The following is a 24959-nucleotide window of genomic DNA, read 5'->3' as shown; positions in this document are numbered from 1 at the left end:
CTGGCATGAACCATATCTGTTCACAGAAGCCTGGTTAGAAATACTGGCCCCTAGTCATAAACGCTAGTTATCCCATGATTATTTTATCCCACCATTTTTCTTTTGTCATGGACAAACAGCCCAGTGATTTGTCCAGAAACCTGTAGAATTACATAACAGGTGTGGGGGACAATAAATGCTGCAGTATAAAGCCGTTTGTAGTCCAGCCTTGATTATGGGCTTATTCAAAGATGGGAAACTTGGGGGGGGAGGGGCTCTGGGATTACTTTGTCCGCTGATTTGTGCCAATTTAACTGAAATTGTGTATGGGAATAAGCACCACCTAAGCACAGGTGTGATGAGGGCTTATAGGCTGGGTGCTGTCTTAAAGAGAGTCCCTATGGCAAAATGTTGTTTCAAGATAATGTATACTCTTAAATTTCTGTATCTAATCATATTACTACACAGCAAATCTGGTGAGTTTAGTGGTTTTGTTTAAAAAAAAAAAAAAAAAGTACACATCAGATAGTGAGTGGGAATAGAAGCCCAGCAGTTAAATTTTGCCTCAGGCCTCCTAAAGGTTAATTCGCTCATGCCCATAATATTTGACCTTGGCCATTCGAGGCCCAGATTCACTTTTTAATCGTTCATACTTGAATAAGAGAAAGTGAAGAATTAGGGGTCTTTTAAACGACCAATTGATAATCAATTGATAATTTATTCTATAAACCCCCAGAAAACTCTGAAAAGTGACCATCAAAATTTCATAGAGGCCAGTGTGATGTCTTCAAATGGCTTGATTTTGTCCAACCAACAGACCAACACCCAAAAATTTTCCAATTTATCATAATATCAAGGCAAAGAAAAGTAAATTTTCACATTTAAGAAGTGGGAACCATCAAATGTTTGATATTTTTATTTGAAAAGGAACTTTAAAAAATCAAATCAATTATCAATATATTTACCGATTAATTTTCTGTTGTTTAATCGATGAATCAACTAATCATAGCAGCTCTACTAATTTGAGCTATTTTACATAGTCTAATGTGCTTTAATCTATAACAGTGCATCATATTTAACTAACTCATATCTTGAATGGAAAATCCTAATCTTTAAAATAACGTGTAACCAAAGCTGTCAGTTACTGCTCTGTTCAAAAATTTGGCACTATGGATTAACATGGCTTTGGTGGAAGAAGTATTCAGATCCTTAATTAAAAATACAAATAAAACTATTATCAGCAAAATGTACTTGAAATATCGAAAGTAAAAGTACTCATTAGGCAGAATGAGCTCTTTCAGAGTTATATATTGTATATTATATTATTAGATTATAATTATTGATACATTAACATGTAAGGCGCATTTTAATGTTGTAGCTGTTTATATATATGAATGCACATTTAAATCTGAAAAGTAACTGCATCTGTCATGAATGTAGTGGAGTAAAAGTATACAACATGTAAATACTCAAGTCAAATACCTCAGATTTGTATTTAAGTACTGTACTTGAGTAAATGTACGTGGTTACTTGCCACCACTGTTTACCGGAGGTTTTGAGTTCGTAGAGCGAGCACAGCCCCGGCTGGAGGGCTTTGAACTGCCAAACGTTCCGTGGCGCTGTCACCACATTTGTCCCTGCGCTCCGTCTTTGCGGGGCGGACAGTTAATAAGCCACGGACACTGACTGACTGACTGACACACAAGCCCCGAGCGCAAGGGAGACGTCCTCCGGTGCCGCCGAGCGACACGATGTGGCTTCGAGAGGAGCTTCTGAAAACCATTTGGCACGCTTTTACAGCCCTGGACGTGGATCATCGTGGAAAAGTTTCCAAGTCTCAGTTAAAGGTGCGTTTCAGTTCTGTTTTTTTGTTTTTTTTTCTTCCATTTTCGTCGAACACTTTAGACGCCATGGAGGATAACGGTAACGGTTGACGGTCCAACGGCGACGTCCATCACATCTCATGAGTACCACTTGGCTTCGTGACACCAGTAGCTCGTCTACTAGACATTTCGTGCGTACTCTGGCGAATAAACTGCGTTTTACTCCCTATCTTAGTATCGGTAGTAGAAAGTAAGTACAAGTACTTACACTATACTGAAGTCACGTACACTTCTGAGGTGCGCGCACGTTACTTAGCTAGGTATCACTTTTGTTCAAATTACACTCACATTTCAGGGGCAAATATTGAACTTTTTTACCACTGCTTATATTTTTCCACTTATAGTTACCAGTTACTTTGCTGATTCAGTTTATAGACACAACATATACATGAAGCTTCTGTATGGGTTGACCTATGTACCCCCCACTGTACATGGCGCTTTCATCATCTCCACCTAGACACCAACTGCTACGCTAGAACTGACATGATTTGTTGATTGATCACTTTTGTCGATTGACAGAAACTTAAATGGCAACACTTCTGATAATTGATTAATCCTTGGAGTCTTTTTTAAAGCAAAAAATTATCAGGTACCAGCTTCTCAGATGTGAATATTTTCTAGCCTCGCTAGTTTTATATTATAATAAACTCAACATCTTTGGGTTTTGGACAGTTGAACAGACAGAAAAGCAACTTGAATTTGTTAATATGGTGTTTTTCACGATTTCCTGACATTTCATTCACGGAACAATCAATTGATTATTAAAGAAAGTAACTGGCAGATATATGGATCATGGAAAGAATAGTTGGTTGCAGCCTTACTCCTATGATGGAATAATACTACTGAGTTTTAATTACTTGACACACAGGGAACAAAATGGAAGCAATTCGATAAAACACAACTTCAGAACAAATCGGGACACCAGGGCCACGGGTTGAAGGAGGGACGAGGAATAGTTCATATTCAGTGGGTGCAAATTTCTGACAAATTATCAATTAATCAACTTATGTAGACCCAAATAATATGAAATACGGTGCATTCAGAAAGTATTCAGACCCCTTCACTTTTTTCACATTTTGTTGTTTGTTGTCACCATCCCAACGGTGAAAGCATGGTGGTGGCAGCACCATGCTGTGGGGGTGCTTTTCAGCGGCAGGAGCAGGGAGACTGGTCAGGTTTGAGGGAAAGCAGAATGGAGCAAAGTACAGAGATATCCTTAATGAAAACCGGGTCCAGAGCACTCAGGACCTCAGACTGGGCCGAAGGTTCACCTTCTAACAGGACAATGACCCTAAGCACACAGCCAAGACAACGCAGGAGTGGCTTAGGGAAAACTCTCTGTAAGTCCCTGAGTGGCCCAGCCAGAGCCCTGACTTGAACCCAATTGAACATCTCTGGAGAGACCTGAAAATGGCTGTCCTCCGACGGTCCCCATCCAACCTGTCAGAGTTTGAGAGAATCTGCAGAGAATGGCAGTAAATCCCCAAATCCAGGGTTGCAAAGCTTGTTGCGTCATACCCAAGAAAACTCCAGGCTTATTGCTGCTGAGGATGCTTCAACTAAAGGGTCTGAATACTTACGTCAATGTGCCATTTCAGTTTTTCCTTTATTATAAAATTGCAAGAATTTCTAAAATTCTGTTTTCGCTTTGTCATTATGTGATATTGAGTTATGAGGTAAAAAATGAATTTAAATGATGCAGGACTTTTACTTCTAAATTAGTAGTTTTATATTATTACTGTATATTTTACTACAGTACTTGCTGCAGAGACACTAATATGTTGCGTTCGACTTGTCAGATTCTCTGAAATATCCACCATTAATTAATTTATGTTGCTGCTTATTTGTGTTTTCCTTGTGTGTCACAGGGAGTTTAAAAAAAAAAAAAGCTAATTTAAGCAAGAGGTGGTGTTTTGCTGTATGAAAGCCCTGGGTCTGAGTTTGTTTGCCTGCTGGATCTGTTGTCTATGAGCTTAGCCTGACAAAGACACGCTCTGACTTCAAGGATTCTGCAGGGTTTTTCATCTTTCAGATATGCTTTTCACATAGGCCAGGCAAACTCTTAAAGTCCCCATGTTTGGAGATTCATTTATAGTCTTTATATCACCGATGGCCAGTTTAAAGATACCTATCCACCATCTACCTACCACCACACTTTGGACTGTCAGAGGAAACTTTTTGCAAGTAGAAGTTATTAAAATCTCGTCTTGGTCCTTGTCGATGTGAAGCCACATTGTTGTATAGTTAAAATAAAACAGTGCTGGGCGTAGTCCTCTGTTTTACAGCTGAACTAACAAGTAGAAAGTACCTTGTAGTCTAAGGAGTGAAAGTTCATACCTTAGAATTGAAGTAATGCTTGACCAGTAATGCTTGCAAATGTCAGCAAAAGGTTTTTGCATTTGTGGTAGCAAACTCTGAAAACGGCAAGGCTTATTTTAAGCTTCACCCTCAACTTACCCTCATGTATGTTCATTTTGCAGGAGTGTCTAAATGTATAGTAATGTGTTTTGAGTTATTTTATGACCCCTAACCTGCAGTACTCATGATTGTAGTATCTAATTCACTGTCTCGCAACCTGTGCAGGTGCTGTCTCACAACCTGTGCACAGTGATGAAGATCCCTCATGACCCTGTGGCCCTCGAAGAGCATTTTAAGGATGATGATAAAGGGCCTCTGTCCAACCAAGGCTACATGCCTTACCTCAACAGGTTTATTCTTGACAAGGTGGGGACAAAGATGCTGAAAGAGTTGTAGGAGAATGGGAGAGTCTTTTGTTTTTAGTCTAGACAACACGCTATCATTTGCCAAAATGACAACTAGGGCTGGGTATTGTTTGACTTTTTTTCATACTAGTACCAATATAAGCCCTGAGTTTAGGTACTGATGCCAAAACTGCATCTTTTTGATACCTTTCTTCTACCCTGACTATGTGTGAAGGTGCACAGCTATGCAGCAATTTAACATACTTCCATTAAACGTTAAAGATGGAAGTTGGCCTCCACAACAGTCTTAAATGGAAGCAGTTTTGAAACTGGGAAACAAATTCAATGATAGTGATTACAAATCAGAAAACGAAACGATAGGATTCCATAAACAAGAGTTAGAAGAAATGTATTGTATAAATGGTTAGTGCAGAATTCAGGATTGACAAAAGGATAGACAAGCTGAGACGAGTAAAAGTGAAAAGACAAAAATAATTAACATTTTTTTTATCTAACAAGAGAAGGAGAACTTCTAAAATTTTAAAGATTGGCTAAATACAAGCAGCTGTACAAGAACTTTGCGCAAATAACTTAAAATCATGACCTATCTGAACAAAGAATTGATAAACAAGATAACAAACCTAATCAGACATTCAGTGCCAGTTTTCTGTACTTGACAGTTTTCGATACATGGGGTTACGGACACATTTTAGTCATTACCAAGAAGTAATGATGTTGCACTTTGACATGAACAGCCCTCAAAGCCTTTTTTTTTTTTAGAACCTAGACAGTAACACAAATGATAGGAATAGTAAATACTCACCAACGCAGACTTCTTCTCTGTTGATGACTCTATGACACAGATCAGGATGACTAATTGTGACCAGTTTTGCTCTGTAGGAGAGGAATTGGTTACAACCACTTTTCTATTATACCCAGAGTAACATTGTGTTTTTGTCTATTATTTATTCGTTGTTAGTTGTTATTGGTATTGTGCTATAGAAGTATGTAGATAAAATAGGCTAGATCCTCTCAGAGTTTATTGCCCTACAGCTTAGTAAGCATAGTGTGATACAATGCAAACACATCTGTGAATTGTTATAAAACTCACACTCAGGTCAGTTAGTAAACTGCCTGAGTTTCACTCTTTTTACTTGGAAGCTGTTTTCTTGCTTTTCTCTTGTAGGCTCTGACTTGAATAAAAATGAGGCATTTAATTACATCAGGTTTGTACCTCACATCCTGCAGACTCACGGTTCTGAAAGGAGACAAACAACAGTCTGCTGCTTAGCAATTGTAAACACACTGCCCTCACTGGTGCTGACCAGTCTGACTTTAACTGGATGCTGCATTTTTATTCACAGGTACGGGAGGATTTTGATGTATTAGAGTTCAACAAGATGTGCTGGACACTGTGTTACAGGAAAAATATCTGCACTAAACATCTGCTCATCACAGATGATGATGCCTTCAAAGTCTGGTGCATTTTCAACTTTCTGTCAGAAGACAAATACCCACTAGTCATCATCACTGAAGAGGTGAGGAAGATTTGTGCAGCTGTTTTCTCTAGGATTTTTTTCCTCATAGAAAACAGTCTAAAAGAAGTGAAATATTTAACCATCTTTCCACCATGGTTTTAATTAAATTATGTCAAGGTTTTTATGGTATGTATGTCCATCTCCTTAGATTGAGTACTTTCTGCGAAAGCTGGTGGAGACCATGGGGGGTGGATGGAGTGAGGAGAAGTTTGCAGATTACAAGCTGCAGCTGAGCACAAAGAACTGCCTGACTGCCTGGGAGCTGATTGAACTGGTGGGGATGGGTTACTTCAGCAAGGGCATGACCCTCCAGACCCTGTCCCTGGGCATCAATGAGATCTTCCAGGAACTCATACTAGATGTACTCAAGCAGGTTAGACAGGACGTTGATCCCACATGTAGTGTGTACTTCCATTATTTGATTATGTTTTGAATTTCAGTAGACAATGTGCAATTAAAATATTCTCTCAAAAACACAGGGAGCAAATTAAACGTTATCCATAAAAGTATCAGGTCTGTATCAGTTAAACTAAATGTAATTGTAAGCATGGTTAGTTCATTAATAACACAGAAATGTACATAGATATATATATCATCTTGTAAATATTTTAAGTGATACAGTTATTACAATAATAGATATACTGGATATACTAAAACCATTGTATAACATTAAGCAAAGTTCCCTGTTTGGGATAATTCAAATATTCATATTTTTAATGATAATGTAAACACATGTATAATGTCTAAATATGCACATTTTTGTTGAAAAATTGATATTACTGAAACTACTCACCTCTAATGCTTGAAGATATTACTTAATATATGTTACATCTATGGTGTGTTATATACATACTGTATATTCCATTGGTTTTGGCAAATTAATCATTTGTTTGCTTAATTAATTATCAAAGTAGCTTAACACTTTTATGGTGGACTTAATAGATGACCAAAGTGCTTTTGTTTAATGCCACACTGTGTTTTGAAGGGATACATGATGAAAAAGGGCCACAAAAGGAAGAACTGGACCGAGCGTTGGTTTATCCTTCGACCCAACTCACTGTCTTACTATGTCTGTGAGGATCTCATGGAGAAGAAAGGAAAAATCATTCTGGACCGAAACTGCTATGTGGAGGTTAACCTGTTCAGCTGTATAGTTTGGTTGATTGGTGATTTGTTATCTATTTACAATATGTAATGTATAATATGTCAACAATATTGTACTGACTAAATCATTTGAAGTCCCTTTTTGTTTCTAAATGATGACGAACATTCGAACTGACATTTCTTGAAGGATTTAATTCAGTTCAGAAGTAGAATCAACACGGTCAAACCCAACTGGTTTTGGATATTTAGTATGAGGCCACTGAGGGTGCCATAATACTTTTCTCTCCTGCAGTCTTTGCCAGATAAAGACGGGAAGAAATGCCTGTTTATTATCAAATGCACCGATAAAAGCTTTGAGATCAGTGCATCAGATAAAAAGAAGAAGCAGGAATGGATTCAAGGTATTGATGAGTCATTTTCTACTTCCCTGTCCCTGTCACATCATAAAGAGTATTGTCATCGTTGTCTCCTTATTTTCTTTGTCATTGTCTCTTGAATTTTTGAGTGTCATAGTCAATGATCCAACAGTGCATCTATAGTCAGATTGTTGTGGAGCTAAATCAATCAGTGATTCCCCTCTCACTCTGTCTCAGCCATTCAAACGTGCATCCAGCTGCTGAGGTTGGGGCTGCTGTCTCCTCACCGTGAGGCTCGACTGAGGCGCAGGGAGCTCCGGCAGAAGCACTATGCGGAGGAGGAGGACCTGGTGGAGAAGATGAAGCAGCTCCAGGCGGCCAATGAGAACAAACAGAGACAGCTGGAGGCCATGAGAGAGGTACTGTTCTGCCTACAACATATTGACCCCCGCAAAGGGATATAGCGCTCCACTGTGGACCAATCGATGTTCCAAAAGTCCTACTTTGAACTTTTTAAAATTTGATATCTTTTTTGCAGTCTAATACAACAACACTAAAATCTACAGCTTCAAAAATATACAAAGAGCACATGAGAATAAATCCAGTCCTCTCTGACACAGTTTTAAAAACTGAACATAATAAGCTGTAAATGCAGTATGTACTGCAGGGCAGCTTTAAACTATGCACATTATATCTAACCCCTATAGGTAATTATGAGAAATGTGATACTGACAAGCATTAAACAAAACTAAATATGAGAAAAGATGTTCTTTATTGTAAGTACAAATATGGAGCTTTAGGAGATTAGTCTGGGAAACTTTGTAAATCTTGGATCTAGATGATAAAACATACGATTAAATCATGTGAAAAGATTTGATCTTTCTTACTGATGACCTGAGGGTTGGTATAACTCCATTACCAGCAAGAGGAGTAACAACTTTGTCTACTTTTATTTTCACATATTCTGGTTTAAAAATAACCTGAACACCCATTTTAAAAAACAAACACGCATGATGCAGCAAAACATTCACAATGAAAAGGGAAGTAAAACCTACCATGCAAAAGACATTTTGGACAAGTCAGGGACACCTGCATCTGCTGGAGGGCCAGGCATGTGAGGTTAATCGTTTGGGCTGCAGCAGATTATTGATTATTTCTCACTTCTCCTTTTACCCTGCCAGATGGCTTTTTTTTTTTTTCAAACGTCAGAAGCTAATGTATCTTTATAAGCCCAATTACTGATTATGTGAAAAGTCACATTCCATTTTTAAATACTTGAATCTCTTGCTAAATACACCCTGGTGTTACTAACTGAAATACTAAATAAAAGAAATTACAAGGAAAGAGAAAAGTTGCCGTTGACTTTCATCCTCAGCTTCCTCATAAAACAAACACAAGTTTCTGTATTAAGTGTTGTTTGTTTGCAAAGGATTTCCCCTTGCAGCCTCTCAGAGGGATAAGGCCTCCAGTCAAGGGGAGAAGTAACAACTCTTTCCTTTTTTGCTTCATAGAAAATGGAAGAAGCTGCGGCTAAAGCAGCATTGGAGGAGCACATGAGGAAGAAGACTCAGTTAGACTTACAGGATCGCTACAGACTGGACCTTGAGAGAGAGAAAATGGTAACCACTGTGCCTGGTTCTGCCTCCAACAACTCTGTCCCGTTAATGTGGGCTCATGAGCGATACACTGCTATGTGGTGAAACATGGTTTCGTCAAAGGGTCAGAATGAACACTATTGAGCGTGTTAAACTAAAGCTGTGTTTTGTTTTTATTTTTATCTTCTGATGAAGTCACCATCACCCGTCTGTGGTTCTGTCCTTCCAGGAAACAAGCTAAAAATAATTTAAATCATATATCCCATGATGTTGAGTCATTTTTTGGCTAAGTGTCAGATGCACTGATTCTTATTAACCATCATTTTAATTCAGTGACTACACAGATAAATCCCTTTGTAATATAAAATAAACTTTATTGATTGCTCAGTTGAGATTGCATTGTTGTAGCAACATGTAAGGGGATGTAGATACAGTACAGAATGTGAAGATTTTATGATTATTTACAGATTTTTGGCTCAGTTCAAAGCCTGTATGTGCAGTTGTGTGTAAGAAATAATCTCTACTTTATGTGTGTGTGTGTGTGTGTGTGTGTGTGTGTGTGTGTGTGTGTGTGTGTGTGTGTGTGTGTGTGTGTGTGTGTGTGTGTGTATGTGTATGTGTGTGGGTGTGTGTGTGTGTGTGTTTTGCTCAGGTGCGTCAGCAGATGGAGGAGCAGGTGGCTCAGAAGTCCAGTGAACTGGAGCAGTACCTGCAGCGCGTCCGGGAGCTGGAGGACATGTACCATCGGCTCGAGGAGGCCTTAGAAGACGAGAGGCAGGCCAAGCAGGATGCAGAGACCATGCGAAAACTGCAGAGCAGGTCACTCGCACGCACACACACTCGCACAAATACACACACACACACACTGGACAGTGTGTTGATAAATGGAGGATGTAAATACAGTTATATGAAGACCTGTTTAATATAATACAAACCAGTTCAATAGATTGGCAGTCCTCTTTAAGCTGTTAATGATGACTTTTTGACACTGCCCTTTATAGTAAACAGGGTTCTCTAGTGTGTGATTGTCTGTGCTCTATGCTTGTTATAAACAAACAGTCTGATTTTTCCACACTTTCCAACCATGTATTCTTGCTCCAGCTCCTCATTGGCCTCCATCCTGAATAGGAGTCAAGTGAGTAAAGAAAAAGTAACTAAAAAAAACAACAAACAAAACTGAAGTATCCTTGCTGTGTGTTCCTTTGCAGGCTGCTGGAGGAGGAGGCAACAAAGAGGGCAGAGCTGGAGCAGATCCACCTGCAGCAGCAGAGGGAGCTGTCTCAGACTGAGGCTGAGAAGCAGGAGCTGGTTGCCGGGCAGCTGGCCCAGGAGAGAGAACTTCAGACAGCCATGCTGCAGCTGGAGAGACTGGAGAAGGAGCGGCAGGGAGCACTGGTGCAGTATGAGGTCAGGCCACACGTGGAGGTTTACAAAGATTCGTTGTTTGTCCCATGATGAATTCATTGATGAATTGTCCCCTGGCATCAGAAATGGTTTTATTCTTCAATTTCTGTTTGGCTGAAGGCAATAGTCATGTATCTGATAATACAGCTTGACTTGTTTTCCCACATTTGTGGCATTTTTTCCTTTCCACTTAATTAAGCTCATTAAAAGTAGAAAATCAGAAAAAAATACAATGAAAGGGTTACAATATTTGTCCCTACAAATACACCCAACTCCACGTGGCTCAGCTTGTGCCGAGTTTAGACTACAGCTATACATTTTACCTAGCATTCTATTTTTTTTATCTCTACTTTCACCCATAGCTCACATTTATTGTAGGGATTTTTTGTATTACTAAACCCCAGATTCTTCAGAGTAGATCCGTTTTCCCATTCCCACCAAACATGATTTTTTCTGAGGTGCAGTATAAGTTCATTCCACCATCGCTCTAGTGTAGGAGCTTAGTCAGACTTCATCGTAGCAGTATACATTTCTTAGCTGCTGTCCTCCACTTGGGTCCAGCTTAAGGGGACTGTATAAAAGCTTACTTGGTTGTTGCTTTTTTGAGGAAAATAAGCTTCTAGTCATCTCAACAGACCTGCATTCAGCCAATAAAGAGGAGCAAGAGGGACATAACATAGTGTACAGTCAGAATAATTAAATACTAATGAATTTTTAGTGATGGAACTGCTATTTTAAGACAGAAGCCTAAGCAATGATTGAATGAATGACATATGGAGGTAGAACGGTCTGGGCCACAGTGACCGGCACAAAATAATGATTAAACTTCAATAATAAGTGAACAGTTATTTTAATTCAATATCTTTATTTTCACAAAAGTGTTATGACCCCAAGTTGGTCTGATGAAAGGGGAGTAACATAAAACTAGATGAAGGATCTGAGGCGTCACTTTGCTCAAGTTTTCAATCTTTTATTGCCGGTGTTCAAAGCATAATTTATATTTAGGGTGAGCCCAGGCCATAATAACAACCCAAACTAGAAACAAATCCACAACATTAGTATTGTGTTTAAAAATGAATATGAAGTTGTTTTCTTTGCATTATTTGTGGTCGGAAAACACTGCATCGTTTTTGTTATTTTGACGTTTTGTCATTTTCTGCAAATAACTGCTCTAAAGGACAATATTTTTATTTACAATTTGGGAGAAATGTTGTCAGTAGTTTATAGAATAAAACAAAAATGTTCATTTTATTCAAACACATACCTATAAATAGTAAAACCAGAGAAAGTGTTAATTTTGAAGTGGTCTCTTAATTTTTTCCAGAGCTCTATACTCAGGGCATAAGCAAGGCGGCACCAAGTGAACAAGAGAGACTCACCTGTAGGTCCTCAGTCCTTATATACCCCCAGGTGGACTGATTGGCTGCAGGTCAATCAATAGCACAAGGAAGGAGGATCTAGATCAACACAGCACATAAATACACTTTACCAAGTCAACTATTACATTCACCTAGGGGGGAATGTAACAGATGGTAACAGAGGGAAAAAAAACCATGACCTTGTTTCAACACTAAAAAAAACTTCAGCAAAAAATACAAATGCACAGGAATCCATAAAATCTGATCAGTTTCATTAAAATTAAAACGTTTTGGTGCAAAAAGAGCATAGCTTTCTCATCTTCTCATAAGCCAACAAATAAGAGACAATCACTCAGTTTTTAGCACCAGCAACTGCGCTCCCTACTGGATGATCTCATAATGTCCTTACTAGCCATTTATCCACCTTTCTGTTCTCTGCTGACATCTCCTCAAAGTTCATATGGTCTGTATCCATCTCCCTCTTTCTTTCTCATATATAGGAGTCGTCGAGGAAGCTTGAACGAGCAGCAAACAAAACAAAGACTTGGAAAGACAAGGTGGCCAAACATGAGGGGCTGGTGCGTCTCATCCAGCCAGGTAGGGGGATTGATGGTCGCTCATCAGTGGTTATTAGTAAATTCACAAATTTACAGTCTTGTAGCTTCAATAGGCCTTCGAAGGTATTAAAGTCTTAACTCTCATTCAAGTCTTTTTTGTATGTTTCTGTATGTGGTGCCTGGCTGTCAGATGACGTTATACACCTGTAAACTAAAAGTGGGATTGTTGCGCCAGTGGAATGTGCTGCTGGAGGCTGTTCAGTCATTTTTTGTGAAGTTTCAGTCAGTGTTTCAGAAACTTAAATTAACTTAATTATTGATCATTATTGATTAGTTAATCTAGCCTTCCATTTTTGCTGCTTATCCAGGTCCAAGTTGTGTTAATTCAGTTAATATGTTATTAGGAATCATTGCTATATTTGATAAAGAATGATTAGTTAATCGACAGAAGATTAATTCATTATTTGGAATCTATTTTGATTGCTTAATCATTAAGTCTTTTTTTTAAAGAAAAATGCCAACTATTTTCTTGGTCACAACTTCTCTAGTGTGAGGATTTCCGTGCTTGATACCATTGTAGATTGAATATCTGACTGTTGGTCTTTACAACATGACATCTGAAGACATAACTCTGGAAAAAAGTGATGGACATTTTAAAAACTTTTCTGACATATCATAGGTCAAATGACTAATCGGGATAATAACTGTCAGACCATTTGATAATAATAATCAATGGTTGCAGCCATAACTGCAGGGGAGTACTGAAAAAAAGCTGAACCATATCATTCCTATTTTTTTTACTTTATACTTTCATATTTTGGCCACTATGACTGCAGAACAGGTAATAAATTGCATACTATATGGTATTAAAAAGTCTTAAATTCAACTTGGTGAACGCTCCAGAAACCCTTTTTATACTGAAAGGTGCAGCAAAGTACCTCAGTCCTGTGCTCACTTGGCTCAAACTCAGTCCTCTCTTATTACTTGGTTCTGCTTCAGACTAATTAAAGGTCTAAGTGCATCCAGAAGCCCGTTAGGTCAGTTTATGAATCCAGAGTGACACAAAAATGAAGCAAAAAATGGCAAACAGTGTTCTGCTTTATGAACAGTTTTGTATCAGTGATTTGTTTTTAAGAACATTTTGTTAAAAGATATTCATCCCCTCTCTTTTAACCTGGTCTTTCAGGTCATAAAGGACCTCAGAAGATCACTAACTGGGGTCCAGCATCGTTCACTGACACTGAGCTTGAGATGAGGAAGAAGTCATGGCAGGAGAGTAAGAACCAGGGGGCTCAGGCTCAGTGAACACTCACTATGACAGATGGATGATGCATATGCTGATCGGGAAAACTCTGATTGTAATTAACTGAGGAGCCTGAACTGTCACATTTCAGGTCAGAATAAGTTTGATAACATGAACGTACTGAGCCACATGATAGCTGGGATTCTTTTAAATGTAAAGCCTGGATTAACTGCATTTCATCAGTTGGTTTTATAACAAAAACAAATTACGTTCAAGCATCAAAAGTTCATTCTTGACCATGGAAGTAGTAGTCTGACAAAATCATCTAAAGTCAAGGTCCACTTACCAGCTTTTTTCTGGTGATGATGGGTCAAGTAACGACATCTGTTCCATCTCTATGACAATTGAGCAAACTTCATCCACTGATGAAGACTGTGAGATGTGATTGAAAGCCCCAAGAAGGTTTATATTGTCAAACATTCCTATTCTCGTACACTTGTTTTTTGCTCAGTTTAATTTCTTCTTGTGTAATATCACTCCCTCCTTTCTCATTTCATATGCTATGTTTAATTTAACTACTTTGCAGTTTTTTCATGTTTTGTGTTTTAATAATTTGTTACTTTGAGAACGTGATCACAGCAAAGTGCAGACGAGGTGTGAGCTTCAAAGCAAGTCCATCAAAAAATGAAACATGTTGTAAGCTCTGCAAGCAGCACATCACTCTTTATTCACAAAACTTCTTTTGCTTTCTTGACTTCATCAGGATGGTGTCTGAGGCTGTTTCCAGTTTATTTACATACAATACTTTGATCAATTATATGAAAAAAAAATTACAATCCTCATTTTCTTTATTCTCGGACCATGCGGAGTGTGACATTACAATCAACGTTTCACAACATTCTGTTATGAATAAACTTCATCTTTCATCTTTTCATCCTTAATCAATGGGTAAAAAGGTTGAATATCCATTTTTTAATACAAGTAATCAAATTCTGTATTCTTTCAACCTAACTATCCAGACTACTCTTTCAAAACACAGCGTATTTAAATCACTTTTATCACTTAACTGACCTAACTAATTCCAGTCTATCTGCACTTGAGCACATCCATCCAAGAGCTAAATTTCCAATAGCTCTCAAAGAAATCTTGTCAGTGGAGATCAAATATAATCCAGTAGTCTCTAAAGAAATTGCTTCAAGTTGAATTCCTCATTTAATCCATAAGTGTCCAGTTTATAAATCCAGAGTGCCTCCCTCATATTAAGAAGCAGCTTTTCTAAATCTCCCCCTCTCTTTGACTAACATACCTTCAATTGCCCAGAGATATCTGCGGCGGTGTCCTCAGGCACCACGCCGATGAAGGCAAGACAGCCCAAAACGTGTGCTGAATACAGTGTGGTGCACTGGTGTTTTTGTGTTTTGACATAAATTTGTTATGATGTAAACTAATGAAAATATGGAGCATTTTACTTATATTGAGCAGAGTATAACAAATTTTCCACTCTAGCTCGGTTTATTAGCTAAAGTTGAGTGAATTGCGTCTGTTACAGTCATAACTAAGATGAAAAAAAATAAAAAATAAAACACCATCTATTTTTTATGAAAGTGGATGGCTGTTTTATTTCAGAGGTCCCCCCATATCATAGGGTGAGGAGAGGCTGTTTACAAATAAAGACACTAAATGTGTCTCTGAAGAATGCAAGAAGCTTTACCTTTTTCTCTTCTCTTACTTCACTCATTACGAATTATCTATGTCTTGATCATGATGAACTGTGTCCACCAGATGTCGCCATATGAACAGGATCCTCAGTCTGTTAACTGAGCAGGGATCGGAGTCTGACAAACACAGTCTTTTGCTTAAAAGCGAGAAAAACACCGCATGGGTGATATTTTAAGGATGTTTTAGGAGCCTCAGTGTGTCTCCACCACTGGGTCATGATGGTGGCTTCAGCCTTTTAACTGGGAAAGCTCAATGTACTCACCAGTGTTAGGTATTCTTAAAAACAGCCATGTTGTCCAGATGTTTCAGGGCCCTTGTATTTTTCACTCTGAAAAGCTAAGCCTGGTGTTATTCTGACCAAAACCATGTTGGTGGCACTCAACCCCAAACCTGTTTGTTCCTGAGGACCCCCATCTTAAAAACAGATCACAGGTACATAGTTTCACTTTTTCAAAAGGCAAAAATCTTTTTCTAAAGCAGCCTGCCATCAATTCAGTGTTGCCTTTGATCTTTTCATGGGATTGGTTGACAGCAAGAAAATATAGACTGTCAGCAGCCTAATAATTTAAGTCAGGTACATCATTTCATATTTTTCAAACAGCATTGCAGTAACCTGTAGGGATGCACCAGTCCGATCCGGCGGATCAGATCAGAGTATGAGTACTGATACTAACCTGATTAAGCAGATCAGGTATCAGCCTCGACATGTCCGATGCACGCTTAGTACAGTTTCTTTCTTGCGTTCATTAATTCGCAGTGACTCAACTCCTAGCACCACAGCCCCCCCTGACCCCATGTTACTTCGCACAAAAAGGATTCCAGTAAGTTGCTCACACTGTGGTTTACAGATTTTCAATTCGGGAGAGAAAGAGAGCACCTGTTGTAGATTGATGCTCAGGATTGGCAGATAGCTCCGAGATGAGGTACTGGAAACAATATCGGAGAGAAAAGGTTGGATCATGGCATCCCACGTACCTGCCTGTTTGTATGACAGGTCTGTAGGTGTTGTACAATATGACTTCATTGTTCCAGTTGCCGCAAAAACAAGATTAATCACACTTGACGCACGTGATGTGCAGCAGCTAGGTCTCAGTTTTGCTGCATCTGTGTCAAAACAAATCAGTATATGCAACAAAGGATCACTGTTCTCACACGCACACCTCACATTTGTCATCCTCACCCTCATACCTCAGTGAGAAAAGGGACGAAGTTGTGGGTGCCTGTTTGTCTCGTGTCTGCGAGCCAGCCTGCACAATGAGCATCTTTAGTTTCTGACGTAAAAACTCTCAAACCAACTCAATTTGTCCTCCTTTGAGAAGGGAGCTGGAAGGAAAGAGACAGTTCAAGTTGAGTTCAGAGTTGCCAGAGCAGGAGACGAGATAAGAACCTGCATTCATAAACTGATTCAACAGTCAGCACCATGCAGATCTCTTTATACCGTCGGGTTACTGATAAGATCAGCTATACAGACAGATTGCCCAGATCTCTGATCTAATACTGTAACTCGGAATGTGGTTTATCACCAAAACAGATCAAGTAATCCACACGGCTCTTCCGTTACGCACGTCTTTGTTCGTTGGGGTGACAGTTCTTCAATTGGTGCACAATGACAACATTTAACACATTAGAAAAAAGAAATATTCAAAAAGATTGGAATTAACAGTCAATGATTGATTTTCATCGTAGCATTTGTCTTGAATTGTCAATCTGGTATGTGATAAATAGATTTGCTGTTCACATTTCTTCTATACGAGGTATTTATATCCCAGAATCTGAGAAAAATGTGACTCATTTTTTTGTGAAGACTATTCTCAGAAATGGGAGGTTTTAATCGCCGTAGCTAAATTGCACAAGCCCTCGGCATTCCAAAAATAAATCTCTAGCTGTCTCACCCACACCCCGTGTGTCCGAAAAGTGCCCTAATGCCCATAACAAATTCATCTGATTCCTGTCCAAAATATCCTCATGGAAACTGATTTGTAACGGGAACATTTTTTGGGATCGTCTGCTGGTGAAAAAATGTCTCGCAGATGCCTGTTTTCGGGGGTTAGATGACTTCCCACAGTGACCTCGCAACCCTGTGCATTTCACATGGTTGAATGGAAACCGGAGGTGACTTACAATCGCAAGTGAAAAACATCAGGACCGCAGCTAAATGACTCTAAGTCAGTCAAAGAAACAGACATTTACGCAAACTTTATTAAAAATCCTCGCTGCCATCCCTTCAAGCTATAAATCAAATGTGTAATTGTGCTTATCTGTTCATTGATGAGCGGGCGGAGTCCAGATAAGATCATCCTGAGCTCAGTTGATTCATGCATTTAATAATCTCCCAACTAGACCCCCATGTGCTGCAGGCAGCTGACATCATCCTGATTTCTAGGGTGGGACTCGATGATGTGTGTCAAGCAAGTGAGATCAGCGTTTGGAGTCTTTGCGATGGATTTTGGAGCAGGTGCCTGCTGAGGGCCCACAGGGCTCTGAGGCAGAAGGGCCCCCAGCAGTTGAGAATCAGCTCTGCCCACATTGCAGAAGCGCCCAGGAAAACTGAAACTGCCACACAGCCTGCATTCATTGCAACTGCGGGGCTACATGGATAATAGGATTTGGAGGGCCGATGAAATAAATCAGTATCATCTGTCACTGGAGTATTTTTGGGGCCTTTGGAAAGGCGAGTTGGCTTATTTTTCAAGGTGTTTTCTCAGACGAAGCATTTACTGCAGCTGTGACTGTACATGAAGAGTCCTGGATCCAAAACCAACAGATACAAACAATGTTGAATTTATAGACTGCTTTTGATTAGTCTTTTTATGCGAGAGCAGCACGCTTTCAGCCGACCAAGACTAATCTCAGTGACCTCGGGAGAAACATTTAGCCAAGTTACACAAGATTACAATTACACAGTACTGCATTTGAAAACAGTGCTGTTGTCAGGAATTGTAGAGGGTTTTATCAGTAATTTGTCTTAAACATCAAGAGAAAAAATTCAAACGCGGAAGCAGTAATGTAGCCTAAATCACGTCATGGTTACATAATGGTACAGATCTTTCATCTCGTAAAACGTTTGTATAGATAATATGCATGATTTTGATATGATTCCAGTCCGAGGACTGCAGCTATATGAAATTAATAATTGAATAAAATGGTTGTCGACTACAACTGCCATTCCTATATCTGGAGGAAATTCTTCCCATCGCCCCATTCCATACAATCCTGCTGGATAAATTCCCCTGCGTCCCTCTGTTGGGCAGAGGTCCTAATCTCCGTACCCAGAAGCAGGGGACTAAATATGGCAAGAGCTGCAGGAGGTTTTGCCAAGATGTTGGACTGCTGTGGCTCTGCACCTGCTGCCAGTATGAGCTGGCTGGGAGACTGTACTGAGGGACAAACACCCACCACCTCCCTCCCAGAGAAGCTCTCCCCTCTGCTCTTCCCCTGACCCTCAGCTTCCTCTCAGAGACAAACCTCCCTACAACCACAGGAGTCCCATTCTGCCGCCGACCAGGCGCCACAGAGCCTGAGCTGGGGCTCTGGCTCAGTCTGATATTCATTGCTGGAAAGTGAGACACCCATCATCGTCCTCTCCAAGCCCCGTTTTTGGCTCAGGGGAAAAAAAAAAAAAAAGGAGGCGCAGTGGTGTCCGATTACCTTTCATTGAGAGAAAATCTTTATTAAAGACGATAGGTGTTCATCAGTGGCCAGAAAAACATGGCAATCAAAAGTTTTCTTCCTGTATCCTGTGAACAACATAACATAACAAGAATGTGCAGCCTCGTTGGCAGCTCTGTGAGGATGGATTGTGAGCACAGTAACAGTGATGACACGCTGAGGTTTCGCAGGAGCAGCGCTCGCTTGGTCGCAAACAAAAGTGTTGGAGAAGCTGAAATTTTAAACTGATGATGGCGCTAGAGGAAAAGTCGGAGGATCAACGACAAATTTATTACGATTCATCCTGAGGGGAACGTGAATGTCTGGGCCAAATTTAAGGCCATGTGTTAACAACTAAAGGATGAATGCATCCTAAACTTGTCAACACATCTCACTACTGACTCATTAAGAGGTAGCATGTGCTAGAGGAAAGTTAGATGACTATTTTTATATATATATAATAAGACAAAGTATGTGAAAGCCTTTGGAATGACCTGGTTTTCTACATGAATTGGTCCTAAAAAGTGATCTGATCTTCAGTCACGTGTAGAAGAACCCAATGTGCTCAAACTAATATCACGCAAACAATTCTAGTCTTCCGTGTCTTTATGGAACATATCCATTAAATGTTCACAGTGCTGGTGGAAAAAGTCAGTGAACCCTTGGATTCAATAACTGGTCGAACCTCCTTTGGCAGCAATAAGCGAACAAGAGCTGCAGATCAGACCTGCACAGCGTTCATTAGGAAGCTTGGACCGTTCTTCCTCTTCAGCTCAGCCATATTCTTAGGATGGCTGGTGTAAACGCCTCTCTGAGCTCAGTCCACAGCATCTCTGTTGTGTTAAGGTCTGGGCTCTGACTGAGCCAGTCCAGAAGGTGGATGTTCTTTGTTTGAAGTCAGCCTGTGGTAGATTTAGTTCAGTGTTTAAGGTCGTTGTCCTGCCTCTGTTGGCAGACAGTCACCCTGACATTATCCTGTACGATATCCTGATAAACTTGGGAATTTATTTTCCCCTCGATGCTGAGGCAGCAAAGCAGCCCCAGATCCTGACGCACTCTCCACCGTAATCCACTGTTGGGATGATCTTTTCATGTTGGTATGCCGTGCCCTTTTTACACTGTATGTAGCGCTGCACGTCCAACAAATCAGCCTCAGTTTCATCAGTCCAGGAACATTTTCCCTGTAGTGCTGTGGAGTGTCACAGTGCTCTTTGGCAAAATTCAGGCGAGCAAAGAGCTTTTTTTTTTTTGTGAAGAGCAGTGGCTTCTGCCACAGACGACGTTCCTGTTCAGACTAATGAACAGGGATGTAAACCATCTCCAATGATTCCTTGAAGCCTTTAGTTGTTACTCTGAACTTTTTTTACCTCATTGATCATTCTGTTTTGTGCCTCTGGAGTCATCTTAGCTGGGTGCCAACTTCTGTGGAGAGGAGCCACAGAACTAAATTGTCTCCATTTACAGACAGTTTGTCAAACTGTGGCCTGACGAATATCTAAACTCTGAGTTGACTTTGTTGCCCTTTCCAGCTTGATGCAAATCAACAATACTTGTTGGTAAGTCTTCTGAGAGAAGAAGAAGGATAACCATATTTTAAAACAAGTTAATACGTAAATGCAGGTACTGCCAAAGGGTTCACTTACTTTTTCTTGCCACTGTATTGTAAGATCAAAGATGTGAATTAGATTTGTAGATGTGGAGTACACAGCTCCAGCAAGTTTCAAGTTTCTAGTAATAGATTTTCCTATCTCATGGTTCTAAATGAAAACCAGTGATGCAGTAGAAAAACGTCAAATTCCCAAAACACAGTAGCTTGATTTGCAAAGTTGGTCCTTGTGGTGCGAAATACAGGTATAGGTGATTTATTTTTCCAGAAGAATTTCTAAAATTATTATCAAAATAATAGACAATAATTTTCGATTAATCATTGGAGCTCCAAATATAACACTGAAACACTTTCATTGAGTACTTTCAGACCCTTAGTGCATTTTGTTAATAATAAATCTACTTAAGTAAAATTTTAAATGCAGGAATCTCACATTTTTACAGTTTACATTATTCCTACCTTTACTTCAGTAAAGGATCTGAATACTTTTTCCATCACACTGTGTCACGGGCGACAGCAAAATAAATGAGCAAACCCTGTGATATTCACTCAGTAAAACAAGAACAGAGGCAGCGAGTAGTTTCAAGTACGTTTGATTTATTTCCAAAAAATTAGTGTCACCACAAAACATGATACAAAGATACAGTAATGAAAAAAGCTTCTGACACATTTGAACAGTATTTTTTTTTTCTTTTTTAATGAAACTGTATAGTTTGCACAAACAGAACAGATGAGACGAGGATGTCGGAAAACCACAATGTTGTACATGATATATTCATTACTCTTTAAAAGCCCTTAAGACACAGAGCCTGTCTGGACAATCTGAACGACAAAAAAAGTGTCTCCATTTCATTTTCAGAACAATATTTCATCACAAACAGGAAACAGGCCACTCAGGTTTTTGCACCAGTAACGACACATAGAAAAAAAAAAAAAAAAACGACTGGTTGATCACATTAGAATTACAGTTAGAAAAGTATACTTATGTTCAGTACATACAGTATATAAAACTGAAATGTCACATGTATTTACAGAAAAACATGTAGCCACCACACTTACACAGTTACACTTTTAATAAAAAATAATAATTTACATTATATGAGACAAACGTGTTATCCAGAAGTCAATAAACATTCAACAAAAAAGAGAAAACGCCACTCAGTTAAATAGAAAGATGTCAGGTAACTCTTTTGAACTCACTGTGCAAATTCTTTTCATTTATCTGTCATGAGGAAACGTCGTCTGTACATTGTAAAGTAACGCCTTTAGCCTCGCTGTCTGCATCTGTTAGAAAATGTATATATGATAAGGAGTGCATACTTAAGAGCTAAGTGCAAACAAATTGCTTCTTAATGTTGTGCATTAAAATCTCTGAGTTTTTGGTGGTTCATATGTTTCTTTTAAGCAGCAATAACCTTTCCTCATAGTAAAATATCTAATAGAAATTCTTTTATAGGTTATTTTCTATATTTTCAAAGTCTAAAATTGAACCCACAGTTTGAATGGCCAGTGATATTGCTTTGATCTATGTACAGCTTAAGTAGGAGAACATCTCCTTGGTAGTGCAGTCCCCTAAAAACATCAGCTTATCTTCACTTCATCCCTGTCGGACAAATGTGTTCGACCGTCTCCGACTGAAGCAGAGGGACGACAGCCTGATCAGCTGCTAAGTAACAGGCAGAGAGGTGGATGGACAGTACTCATCCTCCACTACCAGGCACTTTGTTCACTGTGGTCCCCAAATTTAAAGACATCTGAAAGCTGAGTTGAGCGGTTGTCACGTCTCTAATCTCAGCCGCCTGAAGCTGCCTCTAACGCTCATGACACGACCTCAGTGTTCAGGCATCGGAGATGCAGTTCTGGATCTTGTCCATCCACAGCTGAGCGCTGGGCGCGTCTGAAGCGCAGAAGTTGTAGACTCGCTTGCTGGTCTTCAGCTAGAGAGGTATCAGATAACAAGGGTTAAATGTGGACCAAAGTGACGGAAAAGACCTGAGTGGGCAACACGAAGAACAGCGAGCGCTCTGCTATTCTCGACACTGACAGAAAGGACAACCACCACTGTCATGAGTCAGGTTTCAGCACGATATTGCGCAAAAATGTAAAAAAAATATCCAGAAAGTCAGAAAAAGAAATTGTGAATTAATGTGAGTTTCCATTCGCTGGCGTTATGAAACTACTAGTAATTGGTTCATGGAGATAATGCTAATGCTTCCTTTCGGTGCCATTAAAACACTGCAGAAGAGGAGACGATGTTATTAAAAAAGCGCCAGTCAAACCTCAGACGAACGGAAGTGATGTGAAGAACTTGATGGAAAAAGTCAATTGTTTGTTTCATGTATTACTGTGAGGAAGGTAGGTCTCGTCCTCAGTCCACACAGATCTGATGTTTTAGTCGTTTTGTCTTTTCAGTGGACGTTTGAGTCACATGCTTCATGCACGTCACGATTAATCTGCTAAGCCTGTTTCTATTGCACTTTGTCGCATTTGGTTTTCATTGACACACCAACTTTTACAGCTCAGCCAAGCATAAAACCTTTTCTGTGATATTTATACTTTTGCACATCATCTTTATGTGTCAGGTCTATTTTTGCCGGAGCAACTAGAGTTTTCTGTCTGCTAATAGAGAGAGCTTAGACAGTTTCCTGTGTGAAGTAATTGAAACAAGTACAGCACAGCCACATTGTATCTGTTACCACATTGATTATGAATGAACTGCAAGCATGTTTTCCATATTTTGAAAAAAAGCTGCAAAAGACTAAATACTATTGGAAATGTGTCTGCTGATGAACAGATGAAAGACTTGGTTTCTGTGTACTCACGTCAAAGAAAGCCTTTTCACTGATGTGTTTGGGAGCCCCTATGGTCGGCGCAGCAATCACCACAGACTCCACCTCTGCGAGATCAATGTGGCCTCTGCAGTTGGTGTCCTCCCCGGTGTCGTAGTACCTCATCTGTGAGGACATGAATGTTACCCTGCAGCCTGTCACTCGGGTGAGGCTTTAGTGTTTCAGTGGAATGCAGCTTGCTCACCTGGTGTTTTGTGATGTCCAATACGAACCAGCGAGGTTTCCAGCCTTTCAGCAGCGCTCCACGTTTATACAGGATCCCCTCGTAAGACCTTAAAAATAACATGCTGTGAGATCCAAGTGTATTTAGACCAGATGTTATGTCTCTGAACCTTCTAGATTACAAATGATGGTGTTAAACTACAGCCAGCTTGAACAGTATTCCTAATAAAATTGTTCCTAATTTTCGGCTGGAACGTAACAGCGGGGCCACCCCTATAAACGTGATAGTCCGTGACTGAATGACGAAGTTACACCATTGGTTGGCCAGCCGACCAATGGAGTTGGGGTTTTCACATTGGCCGTTGCTAAATGAATGGTGTACACAGTTTCTATTGTGTCATTGGGAGGTGTCTACAGGCAGTGTTGCCAATTTACCGCCTTTTGTCACTAGATTTATTGACTTTACACACCCTTTTAGCGACTTTTCTTCACAAAAGCACCTAGCAACAAATCTAGTGCCATTTTTGGACAAACCTTAGCTACTTTCTGTAGAAGAGAGTCGCCAGTATTGTCCTGCAAGTGCGAGGTTGGTCTTTCCCTTCACAAACACACACCTCTATGCGTCTCATTCAAGTGACCGCACGGCAGCTGACACAGACATGAATGACCTTCTAACTTTTTCTCTGAGGGATCATTTCACGAGTAAATGTAGAAAAAATCACCGCACAGCTGTCGAGTTTAACTTTTGTGTGTATGGTGATTTTGTCAGAAGACGTCGCAGTTATAAAAATCAGGATTTTAGCAGTTCAGCACAGCAGCTTGGAAACAGCTTGGAAGTGACTGCTGGTTAACATGTCCTCTTAATAAGCCGCGTTTCAGTCACTATTTCGTGATTGTTCCTTTGTCTGACAAAAGAAACAGAAATAAACATGTAAATGAGAACAGCTTTAATGGGAATTCGCCTGTATTAAATTACTGTATATGTGAGCACAGAGAGTAGGAGAGAAGCAAACAGATAAAGGGCGGTCCAGCCACACAATAGGTTTCGACCTAGACGTTTTTATGTTTATGTGGAACCTATCCCAGACAGAAAGACAAACTGCACAACGCAAACACTGAGTGACATGTTCCTCCGTATGTTCAACTCCAGCACTGTTTGTACATTGTGTTCTCAATGTGTAAAGACCCGGGGGTCTCTTTTGGAGGATTCAACTCTCATATTTCAACTTTCTCATAGTTTTTCATTTCAGTCTCAA

The 24959-nt window shown here is 39.7% G+C and overlaps 2 protein-coding genes across 4 annotated transcripts in view; one reads left to right on the top strand and one right to left on the bottom strand.

Moving 5' to 3' along the window:
• The first annotated feature begins 1620 nt into the window (after nucleotides 1-1620).
• Nucleotides 1621-17061, top strand: swap70a (switching B cell complex subunit SWAP70a). Of its 2 annotated transcripts, none has more exons than XM_040136130.1 (12): nucleotides 1621-1826; nucleotides 4446-4586; nucleotides 5929-6102; nucleotides 6251-6475; nucleotides 7088-7234; nucleotides 7499-7607; nucleotides 7800-7981; nucleotides 9074-9181; nucleotides 9810-9976; nucleotides 10366-10564; nucleotides 12420-12516; nucleotides 13663-17061. In XM_040136130.1, the coding sequence occupies exons 1-12, from the start codon at nucleotides 1731-1733 to the stop codon at nucleotides 13779-13781; spliced, it is 1764 nt and encodes a 587-aa protein (XP_039992064.1). In that variant the 5' UTR covers nucleotides 1621-1730; the 3' UTR covers nucleotides 13782-17061. The 2 variants fall into 2 exon arrangements, with proteins under 2 accessions (XP_039992064.1, XP_039992074.1); XM_040136140.1 differs by having other exon boundaries at nucleotides 1729-1826; nucleotides 5988-6102.
• A 4216-nt stretch (nucleotides 17062-21277) lies between these two features.
• Nucleotides 21278-24959, bottom strand: part of sbf2 (SET binding factor 2) — a 95936-nt gene continuing 92254 nt past the window's right edge. For both annotated transcript variants that reach the window (XM_040123954.1, XM_040123963.1), the window contains 3 exons: nucleotides 23726-23813; nucleotides 23515-23646; nucleotides 21278-22629 (listed from right to left, as the gene is read on the bottom strand). In XM_040123954.1, the coding sequence (XP_039979888.1) occupies nucleotides 22531-22629; nucleotides 23515-23646; nucleotides 23726-23813 (319 nt within the window). In that variant the 3' untranslated portion in view covers nucleotides 21278-22530. The remainder of the gene's footprint in view (nucleotides 22630-23514; nucleotides 23647-23725; nucleotides 23814-24959) is intronic.

Source organism: Xiphias gladius, chromosome 1, assembly GCF_016859285.1.
Source record: "Xiphias gladius isolate SHS-SW01 ecotype Sanya breed wild chromosome 1, ASM1685928v1, whole genome shotgun sequence".
In the NCBI taxonomy this organism is placed as follows: domain Eukaryota; kingdom Metazoa; phylum Chordata; class Actinopteri; order Istiophoriformes; family Xiphiidae; genus Xiphias; species Xiphias gladius.
The sequence above is the reverse complement of the archived record's forward strand: the minus strand, read 5'-3'. Positions and strand labels throughout refer to the sequence as shown.